General features: G+C 36.0%; 1 protein-coding gene across 4 annotated transcripts in view; it reads right to left on the bottom strand.

Moving 5' to 3' along the window:
• The window catches only part of CDH18 (cadherin 18), a 3,071,238-nt gene that overhangs the window by 60,123 nt on the left and 2,996,394 nt on the right, over positions 1–14,721 (bottom strand). For all 4 annotated transcript variants that reach the window (XM_044065283.1, XM_044065285.1, XM_044065286.1 and 1 more), the window contains one exon: positions 9,804–10,055. In XM_044065283.1, coding sequence (XP_043921218.1) covers positions 9,804–10,055 — 252 coding nt within the window. The remainder of the gene's footprint in view (positions 1–9,803; positions 10,056–14,721) is intronic.

Consider the following 14,721-nt stretch of genomic DNA (forward strand, 5'->3'; position numbering starts at 1 on the left):
AGCCAATTAGGATTTGAAACTAGCCTCCAACGCAAAGGGAAACCACAAGTCCTTCTTCAGTTACATTAGGAACTTCCATGGCAAAGCCCAAGTTTGTTCTAAGCTAGTACTTCATGGTACCACTAACACTGATACTGCTGACTTAGCCAACCTGCTGGCTGATAGGTTCAGCACAAACTTTACCCCTTTATTTCCCCCCAAAAGGCCAGGCGACATCCCCGATACTTATCCCACACCTCACATCTCTGTAGAGCAAGTGTTGAAAAGCCCTATCCAAGGCAAAGAACACAGCTTCCATGGGACCTGATAGTATCCCAGGTTGTATTCTGCACCATCTCCAGCAAGAACCAGCTTTGCCATTGAGCACCCTATTCAACCACAGATTAACTACAGGCTTCATTCCAGCAGAGTGGAGAATGGCCATTGTCATCCCTTTGCACAAAGGTGGTGACACTACTGTCCTGGCAAACTATCTCTCCATCAGCTTGACTAGTTGGATCTGTAAAGTCATGGAGCATATTATTATGGATCCCATAAACAAGGACATAGGCAATCTCCAAGCACTTGACCCCACCCAATTTGGATTCATCAGGGGCAGATCTTGCCTATTGAACCTAGTTGACTTCTTTGAGACTCTCACCAAGGCCGTGGATGAGGGAAAGTCAGTACATGCAGCTTACCTTGACCTGGCCAAGGCCTTTTACACAATTCCCCACTCAGGCATCATTGACAAGCTAACACAACTTGGTGTTAATCTCTGTCTAGTAAGATGGGTGGCCAACTGTTTCACAGATAGGACCCACAAGGTCAAAATAGGTGCTGCTCACATCTGACAGCAGATCAGTCACTAGTGGTGTTCCCCAGGGATCTGTCCTGGGATCCTTACTGTTGAGCATATACTTACAAGAGGTCCATGCAAAGACAAAGGGCCTGTGGCTGACCAAGTTTGCGGATGACTTTAAGTTGGGTGTTGTCACTTTCTCCCCAATTGATGTTAACATACCGCAAGAGAGTTCACACAGCTACAAATAACTGGTGCCAAAGTCATGGCCTTATGTTAAATGCAAAAAAATGTATTATCATATCTTTCTGCAAAAACATGGCTCCAACTGATTACCACATCAACGGCAACACCCTAAGCACATGACCTGTGGTATGATACCTGGGTACTCAGGTTACAACAATCTCACATTCATGTGGCGGCGGTGGTCATAAAAGCCTTTTACTTGGTTCATCTCATAAGTAAAGGCATTGCAGACAGAAAAAAGAGGTTATTACCTCTCTGTACTCCTCATATATTTGACCTATAATTGAGTATAATGCCCCATTTGGTATGTACCTCTCCAAATACCTGCACCAACTGGCTATGACCACAGAAATACCTCACATAGAGACTCCACAGCCACCAACACCTATCCTATGTGGACAGGCTTAAATCACTATCACTCTGCTCTGTATCATACAGATTGCTCAGAGGTGATCTGTGTCTCACCTGCAAGGCAAAATTGGACCCTGCTCTACTAGAGATGCTCCATATCCGTAAGTCTAACTCCTCACGCATTACTCACTCAATAGACCTAAATCTAATATGTGACATCAACAAAACCTGCTGGAGAGACAGGTTTGTCTCCCAGAGGCTGCCCCATCTCTGGAATAGACTTCCAATACACGTCAAGCAGAGTACCTCACTGACCCCCTTCAAACGCAATCTTGATGAGTGGATGGGAAACCATAAATTTGTTCCAGGGGTTCCACCTTTGTCCCTCATTGACAGGGGTGACAGGTGATGACTGAGGTTTCTTTTTTTAGGGATAAACTCTTGCTAGGCTTGTACAGGCCCCAGGGCCATTAGCCTAGTAACCTTCTATGATCCCATGATACTAAGATTTAATTTCATCTAAAAGGTTGAAGACTCAACTGTATTCCAGTTGTGCAGCATGACTGCAAGAAAGCCAAAAAGAAATTTTGATTCCTTTGTTTCACTAATAGCTGACACACACACACACACACACACACACACACACACACACACACACACACATATATATATATATATATATGCATATATATTTATAGGGTCTATACTATAACAATGAATGATCAGATGATCAAACATTGTTATATCAACCCTTAAATCTTGAATACTCAAAACAGCAATTTTTTTTCCCCATGGAAAAAAATCACTGTTCCCAAAAAAAAAAAAAAAAAAAAAAAAAAACACTAAACACTAAATAAAGTGGGGGGCTTTGCCCCCGCACCCCCATCTATATATACTAACTCCGAGATCGCACTACAGTGGAGGAAATGGCACAACCCGGATGGCTGGCCCAGCAATTTTTTCCCTTGAAAAAAATTAGCTCTTCCGGCCGTTCACTATTTTGCCAGTTCGACACAATGTTCGCACTAACAGCGTTCGATCATCTGATCGTTCACTAAACGAAATTAGACCATATATATATATATATATATATATATATATATATATATATATATACACATATATATAATATACATGTTGTAGAGCCCTGAGCTTGCTGAAATATAAATTCAGCTATGTATTCAGCTATCTTTGCCCTTTCTTTCTGACTTATTTTTCCTGTTTGCTTTTTATCTGCAAATTGATTGATTCTAATATACTTCAATTAACAGAAGGGAACATAATGGGGGGTTCTGGTTTCCTATTTTGTGATACTGTGTTCTATATTCCTACAAATATTTGTCTCTACTTGTCATACAAGTGCAGATAGCTCACACTCTAAAGAATCTTATACCTCTACATTCTCTGGATGTCAATAAATTAAATTTTGTCCGGATAATTTTGAATTTTGGAATTGTCTATTTGGTCTTCCAAAGACTTGAGCTTACAGTTGAAGACCAGTGTGCTCTTTTGAATTCTCCTTCATCCTGATTTGTGTGAGATATTTGTGTGTGTGTGTGTGTGTGTGTGTGTGTGTGTGTGTGTGTGTGTGTGTGTGTGTGTGTGTGTGTGTCTCTCTCTGTCTTTGCTGAGGGATAAACATTTTCTTTATGCCTTTTAATTCTAGTGTATGTTTCTGTAGTAAGCAGATGAACTCCTGAAATCTCCACAAAAGAGGGCAAAAATTAATTCTGTGAAGTAAAGCTGCTTAGAATCTTTAGTAATGTTCTTATTGGTGGACTTAATGTTCCGTAAGTCAGCTGTCACATAAGTAATGTTCTTATTGGTGGCTATAATGTTATTTAAGTCAGCTGTCGCATTAGTAATGTTCTTACTGGTGGCCTTAATGTTACTTAAGTCAGCTGTCACATTAGTAATATTCTTATTGGTGGTCTTAATGTTACTTACGTTGGCTGTCACCTTATTGGTGGCTATAATGCTACTTAAGTCAGCTGTCACATGCTGTCTACTTACTTTATAGTAAAAGCGATCACCTGTTGGATTTTTCGCTACAACCTTTTCTATGATGCAACAATAACAAAGGCACAAGTGATGTGCATGTTATAGTTTGCAGGAAAGCTAACATTTTAATAAACTACTACGCTTCATTTTCAATACCTGTATATTATTCTATTTAGTATGTGTCTGTGCATGTTTGTGCCACAAATTGGCATAAATATTTTAGGTCATTCATAGTATAAGGTTAAGAAACATTAGCTGACATACACCCACATAAAAAAGCTAAATAAAATGCTGATATAAAATAGTGTTACAGCAATTTAACAGACCTTTTTCTTAAAAATCTGCAGCACCAAGTATGACATCAATATATTAAGCATGTGTTAACAGTAGTACCTATCCAGTCCCCAAAAAAGGCAGTGGTACTACCTTTAATGACATCCCCTCCCCCAAAAAAGCAATGCTACTACCTTTAACAACATACTTTCCCCCAAAAAGCAATGGTAGTACTTTTAATGACATCTCCTTTGCCCAAAAAAGCAATGGTGGTACCTTAAGTGACATCCCCTCCCCCAAAAAGCAATGGTATTACCTTTAACAACATACCCTTCCCCAAGAAAGCAATGGTAGTACCTTTACCGAAGGACTGCGAGGTACAAGGTATTTGATTACCAACAACAAATTTAATCTATGGCATGTTTTCCCTACAGACAACATGTCATTAGCAGACAAAAAAAGTCTCTCTGCTGTAGTACTATTGAGTAGATAGACTTCCCTAATCGCATATGCTTAAAGAAAAGTACATAATACAAGAAAATCAGATATGTGTTGCAAAACTAAAAAACAAAAATGTATCTGATTTTTCTTGCATTTCTTAAAATCTGAGCAAACTCTCGTACATCTCAGCTGTCCAGATTTTTGCAGAATGTCCAGATTTTTGCATCAGTTTTTGTCTGTTCCTAATAAAAATTATATTTTCTGGCAGGCCACTGGGGATCGAAGTCATTAAATGATGACAGACACTTCAGGTTCAGGCTGCATATCCTTCCAAAAATGTACACTAACACAAAACGTCTTATTCCAGGAATGTTCTAAGTTTATAAGAGCAATATTTAAAAAACTGTCCATATTTTTCAACCTTTGTCCTTCCATTATGCCGAACTTTCTTCAGATTTCTTGCATTAAAAGTTTAAAAGTATGTCAGCCAGAAACAAACAGAAAAAAAAAACAACAAAAAATGCAGATTTTTATTTTTCCATTCCTTCTCGTGCCCTGCACTGTGCTTATATGCCATGCAAACATGGGAATGTAAGTTTCATATGCATGTGCAGTACATCAGCAGATGAGGAAAAACATGAAGGAACACTATAGAGCCCTTATACAATTCAGAAAGTTAAGATATTTCTTTCTTAAATAATGTAATTTTATAATAGCAGTGACATTATACAATGACATTATTTAAGAAAGGAAATGTCATTATACAATAGGAATAATCCACTCCTGTGTGTGCGTTAAATACAATAATCAAATACCGATATACCCATACATTGTCATGATTATTGCCTAAGTATCTCATCTATTATTTCAGATAATCCAGATTGCAGCTTCCATTCTCTTTGCCTTTGAAAATAGTTTTCATGTTATTTCCATTTCATCAATCATTTATGCTATGACCTTTTTTATGTTTTCCTGAAACAATTCCTTAATATACTAGAAGGAATTAGTACTGTAAATGATATCCATCTTACTGACATCTAAATCCTAAAGTAAAATGAAATAAAATGTCTTTGATCTTACTATATCTTTTTTCTTCAAAATGAATCTTTCTGTGAGTTAGCAGAAACAGCACACCTAACTACCTTTTTTCATTTATTACATACCTGCTTTTTCCAATCTTTTAATGTTCATCGTGAAATCTGGTAAAACCCTTCAATATGGTAGAATAATTCAATGAATACACAGCAAACAGTCCTAGATAAGGAGCCCCTTCAGAACGATTAATATGAAGAAACAAAACAGATGAGGCTCACCACGGCCGATTCAAAAAACTCTTTTATTGACTGCAGTATCAGTAAGCGCTTTCACGTTCTCCCAAAAGCTTCATCAGACTTCAAAACAGTTACACTCTAAAACACTCCATTTAAATACACTCATCAATGTAAAACAACCAATCAAAGTTGTTACAATATCATCACCTGTTGCAACAAATAAAATATATAAAGCACTAAATAAAACACAAAAAACATAAAAATAGTATTCTATTCATCATTTAAAACAAAATAAACATATTTAAACGCATATATAAACATATAAAGCATCATGATAAAAATATATTTAAAAAAAATATATTTTTAAAAGACTAGTGTTTATAGGAGCGTGCTGCTAAGAAAGGTTTCAAAGTAACCTTTTCAATAAGTCCACATCCCTTATGTCCCTGAAGTCTAATAATCCATCTATTCTCACATTCTTCAGTGTGATTTTTTTATATTACCCAACCTATTTGTTCTTTTTACTAATTGCAATGCACTAAATTTAAATGAGTGTGATGTACCCACACTTAATATATGTCTTGCAAAAGCATTGTGATCATCCTCTTTATTAATAGCAAATATATGCTCCCTCACACGTTCCCTGAGACTTCTATTGGTTTTCCCTATGTAGAAGCATGAGCATACCTGGCAAACAGCCAGGTAAACTAAATTTCTAGATCTATAGTCAGCATAAAAATCAAAACTAAACACTTTTCCCATGTCTGGATGAGTATAACAACTACTTCCAGACATATATGTACACTGGTTGCAGCCTCCACAAGGGAATGTACCTTTCCTATTTGATGAAATAACACCCTTTTCATTACTCTCATAACAAAGTAACCTTTTCAATGACTTCATATTTCTATAGGCAAAGCTTGGTTTACTTCCTACTATTTCCGTGATTCTGTCATCAGTAGTAAGTATGCTCCAATTCCTATTAATTATATCCTTTATTTTCAAATTCTTATTCGAATAGGGAATGGTTATCCTACTTACACTCGCATGTTGTCCTCTATGGTCCTCAGAAGCTACATGGCCATGATGCCTATATAAATAGGGTTTACCCTTCCCCTTTCTCATAGAATTATTAACGTGATAAACACTCACCACCTCTTTTTTACTATAGCCTCTAGCTAGAAAATTGTCAGCTAACATCTCTTGTTTAAAATTGAAAGTCTCCTCTTCAGTGGTAAGGCGAGATATTCTCAAGGTCTGACTTTCCACTATATTACCATAAATATGCTGTGGGTGCATGCTATTACGATGTAAAATGCCATTTCTCTAGCAAGACTTTCTATATATTTCTGAATGCATCACCCCATTTTTCTTTGACATTTGTACATCAAAGAATTCAATCATGGTGTCAGAGCATTTATATTCAAAGGTTAGAAAATTAGTTGTGCTATTTATATATTCAAGGAATTCAGTTAGTTCACTCACAGTCCCAGCCCATACAAAAAAAACACATCATCCACAAAACGCTTGTAGAATTTAATGTTTTTACCATAAATGGTATTGGCTATCACACAGGTGTTCTCCCACTATGCCAACACAAGGGTGGCATAAGAATTTGCACAGGGGGTGCCCATTACAACCCCTTTTCTCTGTAAATAATAGATGTCATTATACCTAAACACATTGTTATTCAATACCAAATCAAGTAGAGCAAGGACTCTGATTATCATGTCCCCTGATATTCCTTTCTCAATTAAATACAACCTTATGTATTCCATCCCTGTGTCATTAGGAATTGTAGTAAACAAAGATACGACATGTAAGGTGACCAATAGCTCCTCGTTTACTTCATTATGTGAAGAAAGATATTCACCATAGCTCTCTAAGAATTGTTGTGTATCTTTCAGTATGGTTGTTGTATTATTAACTACAGGTCTGAGATGTTTCTCAATAAAGATGGAGGCGGGTTTCATGAGCCAGCCACCACCTGAGACAATAGGTCTCATAGGTGGACAGACTACAGTTTTGTGTATCTTTGGGAGTCCTCTGAAAGTGGGAATCAAGGGACATTCAACCAAAAGAAACTTATATAATTCACCATCAATCACACCACATAAGAACAGATCATATAATTCTAGATGTACATTCTTAATCAATTTATCTAATGCTATATTATTCAGCACAAAATAGGTGTCAGCATCATCTAACATAGTTTGCATAGTATTGGAATACATATCATAGTCTAAGACTACAATAGCCCCTCCCTTGTCTGCCTGTCGAATCACAATATCATTATCATCTTGTAGTTTCCTGATAGATGTAAACTCATCAAATGACAAATTGTAAAATTCAGATTTAGTATTGGATTGATATAAATCAAATATATCATGTTCACATGCCTTTTCATAAGTATCAATTAAAGTGTGGCTTTGGGGCATAAAGGTGGAAGGCTTCCTAAACACCCTGCTTGCTTCGGCATCATTGTTAACAAACAACATCTTTAAACTTACATTTCTGATAAACTTTTTAATATCCAATAGAACGTCAGTAATATCAGAAGACTTAGAAGGTATAAAAGAGAGACCACGATTTAACAAAGATCTTTCACTGTCTGTTAAAGTGTACTTATATACATTAACTACTAAGTCCTGGGGGTAGGCTTCAACACTTTCCTTTGAAATTTGTACCTGCCCTCCGATGTTTTCCGCTTCCTGGTGTTCCCTTGTGGCAACCAGCTGGATCTGTCCATTTGCCGAATGGGTAAAGGGAATGAGATTGGTGTATTCTGAATGCGCTGGTCTCGAAAAGGCCCATTAGTCAATACGCTATCCTCGGATGTATAAATTGACTTTTTGTTTGATACCACCGCTGCTAAAGTAGTAGGTGTGGTGTACAGCACACCAGATGAGCCTTCTCCTCCATTACGCTCAACTCCACCTTCTAAAGCACTGGCACTAGTAGATACAGGGCACATAGATGGCGTAGTGCGCGATGACATCACACCTGTGGATGTGTCTACTTGTGCAGTGTTTAAGGACGCATTGGTCTCAGTATAATTAGTATGAGCATTGCTCTGATGATTCACAGGTTTAGTTTTGATTTTTATTCTGACTGTAGATCTAGAAATTTAGTATACCTAGCTGTTTGCCAGGTATGCTCATGCTTCTACATAGGGAAAACCAATAGAAGTCTTAGGGAATGTGTGAGGGAGCATATGCTATTAATAAAGAGGATGATCACAATGCTTTAGTAAGACATATATTAAGTGTGGGTACATCACACTCATTTAAATTTAGTGTATTGCAGTTAGTAAAAAGAACAAATAGGTTGGGTAATATAAAAAAATCACACTGAAGAATGTGAGAATAGATGGATTATTAGACTTCAGGGACATAAGGGACGTGGACTTAATGAAAAGGTTACTTTGAAACCTTTCTTAGCAGCACGCCGCTATAAACACTAGTCTTTTAAAATATATTTTTTTAAATATATTTTTATCGTGATGCTTTATATGTTTATATATACGTTTGAATATTTTTATTTTGTTTTAAATGATGAATAGAATAATATTTTTATGTTTTTTTTGTGTTTTATTCAGTGCTTTATATATTTTATTTGTTGCAAAAGGTGATTATATTGTAACAACTTTGAATGGTTGTTTTACATTGATGAGTGTATTTAAATGGAATGTTTTAGAGTGTAACTGTTTTGAAGTCTGAGGAAGTGTTTGGGAGAACGTGAAAGTGCTTACTGATACTGCAGTCAATAAAAGAGTTTTTTGAATTGGCCGTGGTGAGCCTCATCTGTTTTGTTTCTTCATGGTAGAATAATTCATTCACTAGTACAAATGGTACAAACATACTTAAAATTATTAAAGGGCATGTATTCTGCATGAGATAAGATGGATGAAGCCTACAAGGTTTCTTGTGATTCCATCAGATCACACGAGTATATTACGCTGGAGGTAAAAGGTGTCAACGTGATGCAAACCTTTACACTGTTTATCTGCCTCATGAAAGCAAAAGCAGGAGCAGCCATTGAAATAAAGCAAAAAAAAAAAAAAAAAACAGCAGTGTAAGGGGAACAATACTGAAAAGAACAAAACATACTTCTGTAATTTGAAGCAGTAAATACAATTTGTAAACTTTTCATCATTTGACATTGTATAAAAATAATAATTTCATAACTATGCACACATAAAAGGTTGCCACATTCTATATTTTTGTGTGTTTAAAATTACCTGGAAAGATAATCGTATATTGCTTGAATCCTCATGAAATTTATTTATTTTCTCTGATTTAACTATATCATTCTTTTGAGCATATTAAAAATATTAGTTGCCCCAAAAAACCTGCCTTTAAAATAAAAATGTTATTTTTTGGACATGCTAATATAAACAATTTTCTGTACAAACAGCTCATGATTCTTATAATACTCACCAAGCAAAATTATGACACAGAGAAGAATTGCAATTAATGCTCCTGTACTCAGTCCAGCTGCAGAGAGAAAAGCTTCAGCATGGCATGTCCGGACACTTCCATCTCGTTCACATGCACACACTCTTATAGTGAGGGTACTGCTGCTGCTGAGGGTTGGAGTCCCCCCATCAGAGATAATAATTGGAAGATAATACACCTCTTGGGTTTTCCGGCTAAACCTTTTCCTTTTTGTAACAATGCTGGCTGTGTTGTCTTAAAAATAAAACAATTATGTTGTTATTTATAAAATTAACTTTGTTTCAAAGGACAGCTGGAAAATAATGACAAGTAGAATTTATTTATGCTTACCACGCTTTAACAAAATAATTATTTAGTAACTTTTTAATTACATTCTTTATACATTAACAGATAAATTATTGAATAAACATGTTTTAATTTCATGAAAAAAATATCAATACCTAGACTTGCTGTAGATGTTTAGGTATTGTTGCAGTTCAATACCAAACTTTTCATCAGACTATAACAGTATTACATTATTTTACAATTGCATCAATATTTTACAATGTAATGGTCGACTGGAATCGGTGCCTTTGCAACAAATATCCTTGTCATCAAAATAAACAAACAACTCAGGAGCGTAATAAGAGGCTAAAATAGCTATCAATTCCAAAGACAATCGCAAATCTTTTTTTTTAGCTATGTTCGTAACCTCAAAAGTACAACTCAACAAACTGCTGAGCTGATTGTGAACAATTTTTCCTATACTGAAACTAAAGATATAGCTAACCAACTAGCTGATAAATTTACCTCTAACTTTATCACTGTCTCCCCTCCGTCTATCCTTCAAAATATACCTGAAACTGGATCAACTCCATCTACCACACAAGACTAAGTCCTAAAAGTATTATCAAAAGCTAAAAATACAGCATCATTGTGTCCTGACCATATCTCTGGATGCATCTTAAATAGCATGAAGCATGACTTCGCTTCACCCTTAAAACACTGTTCAGTTTCAACCTCCATACAGGTTTTGTACCAAGTGAATGGAGAACTGCTGCAATCATTCCCGTGCATAAGGGATGACCTTTCGCAGACCCAGGCAAATATAGACCCATAAGTCTGAGCAGCCTCATTTGCAAAGCCACTGCAAGACATAACATGGAATGAATCAATCAGAGCACAGGGAACCTCCAAACACTAGACCCACAAAAAGTTTAGATTCATCAAGGAAGGGCAGGTTATGCTTACTCAACCTGGTGGATTTTTTGGAAAAGTTCAAAAACCAATGGATGAAGTCCGAACAATATACACTGCATACCTTGACCTGGTCAAAACATTTGATACAATTCCTCAGTCATGTATAGTAGAAAGGCTAAATAAACAGTGAATAAACCCCTGTGTCCACCACTGGATTGCCAACTGACTCATTGATAGGATGCAGATAATCAAATAGGGTAAATTACCTCCACAAAGAGATCAGTTATTACTGGAATCCCTAGGGTACTGTGCTGGGACCTCTCTTGTTTGTCATCTACTTTTCAGAAGTAAATGCCAATACTAAAGGACTCTGGCTGACTAAATTTGCAGATAACTTCAAGCTAAGAGCAGTCGTCAAATCCCCAAATGACTTGGCCATCCTGCAGTAGGGTTTGTCTCAAATAAATAACTGTTATATGTAAAAATCATGGTCTGAAACTAAATGCTAGAAAATGCATTATTGTATCCTTTGGGAAGCTATCTACCACAAGCAACTACTACATTGGCAATATGCCCTTAGGAGTTGACCCAGTTCTTCAGGGTTTTTAAACGTATGTGGATAGCGACCTAACTTTTAACCAACATATGTCCATTGTAAGAAAATCTTCCATATTGCACAGTTTATAAACAAAGGGATTGTGTCCAGATCTAGTGATGTAATTGTTCCCCTTTACTCAGCTCTCTTTAGGCCAGTCACTAAATGTAATGTCCCATTTGTCATGTATCTGTCCAGACACACACAGCATCAGGAATGCCCACAGAGACACCCTACTAAATGATACAAGGCCTAAGCAATGTGTTCTACATGGACTTACTCAAACTCCTGTCACTATACTCAGTATCCTACAGACTGCTATAACCTGTGTCTGGCATGCAAAGCATCCTCTGACCTATTACTAATGGATTTACTGCACATCACCCAGTCAAATGGCATCAGAAATATTCAGTCTAGGGATATAAACCTATTTTGCAACATCAATAGAATGCTTTGAAGGGAAGAGATATTTTGCAGATGATACTACTGCTATAAAACACACTTCTTATCCACATAAAGCAAAGTTCATCCCTGTCCATTTTCAAGTGTAACTTAGATCTATGGATGGGAAACAGAAAATTTACCCCAGGACTGCTGCCAGTGCTATCAATGTACAGAAACAGCTTTTAAATGCTTTATCCTGTTCATGAGTCCATCAGTTTTTCTATGGCATGACCCCAGTTATTCTATTGGGTAGTATAGAATTATCAAAAATAGGATGGGTAAGGCCAATCTATAGCCAAATGGGATAAGTTATTTACAGCACAGAAAGGGAAACTGGCTAGGCTTAAAATGGTCAGCAAGGGCAGCTAGCCTGGTACTTACGAATGAACATATGAACCTATATGTAAAAATTCAAGTCAGAAAATAAAATGAAATTTGCTGGTCAGTTCTAATATGATATACAATATACTAATATTGCAACATATTTCAAATTGAATTTCTCATCAGACACAAGAGGCACATATATTCAAAAAAGTCTCCTATAAGACTGCAATCAATGAAAAAAAATGCAACTGTGTATCATTTATCATTGATCCTGATATTCTTGAACATTCTTCAACAGAAATATGATTAAGTCGAATAGGAAGAAGAAAATGTGCTTTTCAATTATGGATGTCATCTTACAGTGAGAATGAAGAGAACATCCTTGTCTTTCTACACGGTCACCATAATAATAATAATTATGAATATTTAGTTACAATGCAAAACATGTAAACACGTTTTTAGAAATGCAAATGGTTATCCATTCATAGAAATATTGTCATAGCTGTTTATTTGCTGAATTTTGGCTCGACTTATGAGCAACACTCCTAACAACTGTAGTAAAAATATAATTCAAAGTAAAGGGAAATATATGTTACTGTTTTAGTAATTTCATGGAACATTCAACATTGAGGCATTAGCATGCATAGCCTAAATTGTTCCCCTCATAATTCTGTTAGAGCAGTAAAAATATCATTGAACATAAAGGATGACTTTACAGCTCTCAGGAACTTGATGATAATACCCATCTATTAGTGAAATCATAACTTGCATTATTTGTTATTTTACTAACAATATATTATTTGAGAGAAATGTCTAATGGATGAATCACTCCAGGCTGAATATATCTGTACAAATGCCCTATATCAAAGTCATGCCAAAGAACATTTTTTTCATTGCTTCAAAGATAAGTTAATATTCACATTATATTCTCTTTGATATTTATTACATATGCGCCCTCACAACATGTGTACTGTGTACTACATAGTTCACGTGATATGCAAATAGTTAAGTATGAATTGCAAAATGTTGTTAATCTTATGAAGTGCATACAGGTATCATGGAAAATTATAAGATACATATATATACATGTATGAGATTCTACAGTGAGCATGAAGAGAACATCCTTGTAAAATAAAATAAAATAAATACATTTTCAATGTTCTATTTACTGTTAGCTTAGTAAGAAGTTATGAACCTGTTAAAATGTAAAAACTCAGTACTTGGAAGAATCCGGTCCAGGGCAAAGTATATGAAGGTTATTCTTTTTGCAATAAAGAAAGAAAGAATCCATAAGACTTAAGTGACAACCTGGGATATATGTGTTATTCTTTATGCAATAAAGAAAGCAAGAATCCATAAGACTGAAGTGACAACCTGGGATATTTGTGTTGATGCAATTTGCTGTTCCATGCTTCTTCGAATAAAAATGGAGCCTGCATTTACTCTCCTACAGCTTGCATACCAGAGAGTCATGTGTAGAAGCTGTCTCACTTAATCAGATATGCGGTTACTTTAATATAGCCAGAGATTTAGAAAAAAATCAGGATCAAAATTAGGGGTCTCAGCTGGGCTGATTAGCAATTGGATATCAGATTGGATATCATGATTAAGACAGGTTTCTTAACAAGAAAAGATCTGGATTCGGGCTGGGCATTTCAAGGATGTCAGGTAAGCACTGCTATGCCTACAAAATGAATGATTGCATGGAAGGGATCATTAAATAAGACTGACATATCTGCAGTGACTGTCTTGGGGATTAAGTTATCAAGGTGACAAGGTAATGTGAAGTGAGGGGACTGCAATAAAAGTGCAATGAAATTTCAAGTTAATATTTCTACAGGGAGTAGTAGCCATCTTCCATTTGGTTAATATTGTCTTTTCATGGAGATATGTTAAGGAACAAAAAGCATGTTAAGTGGGCCAGTGAGGAAAAGGACAATTGATGCCACCAGATAATAGGATGGGAAAATATAAGACATGGTCTCCTTAGAGGGTTACAGGATACAGGGCAGTTGTACTGATTTCTGCATTCTGGAAGTTGGGAATTTGGATAGGGTTGGTCTTCATAAGTGTGTAAAGGCACATTGGATTTGTTTTCTTATTATTCAATTAAATGGGTAAGCCAGAGAAAGTGTGTATTAATTTTAAATCAGAGCATAGAATGTATCATAGCTAAATGGTAAAGAAAATCCACCCTTTATGTAAGTACTAAATGCTAATGTTTATGGTTCCTCATGGAGTCTTATGCATTTTAAGTAGATAATGTTTTAGGTAATTTAGTCTTTATTTGCTCACAAAGGAGCTTCTGTCAAGAGCAGAATCAAAGAGAAGCAAATATCTCTGAATGAGGCAGTGGAT

The sequence above is a fragment of the Protopterus annectens genome, chromosome 3.part0 (genome assembly GCF_019279795.1).
Source record: "Protopterus annectens isolate FY-2018-M chromosome 3.part0, PAN1.0, whole genome shotgun sequence".
In the NCBI taxonomy this organism is placed as follows: domain Eukaryota; kingdom Metazoa; phylum Chordata; order Ceratodontiformes; family Protopteridae; genus Protopterus; species Protopterus annectens.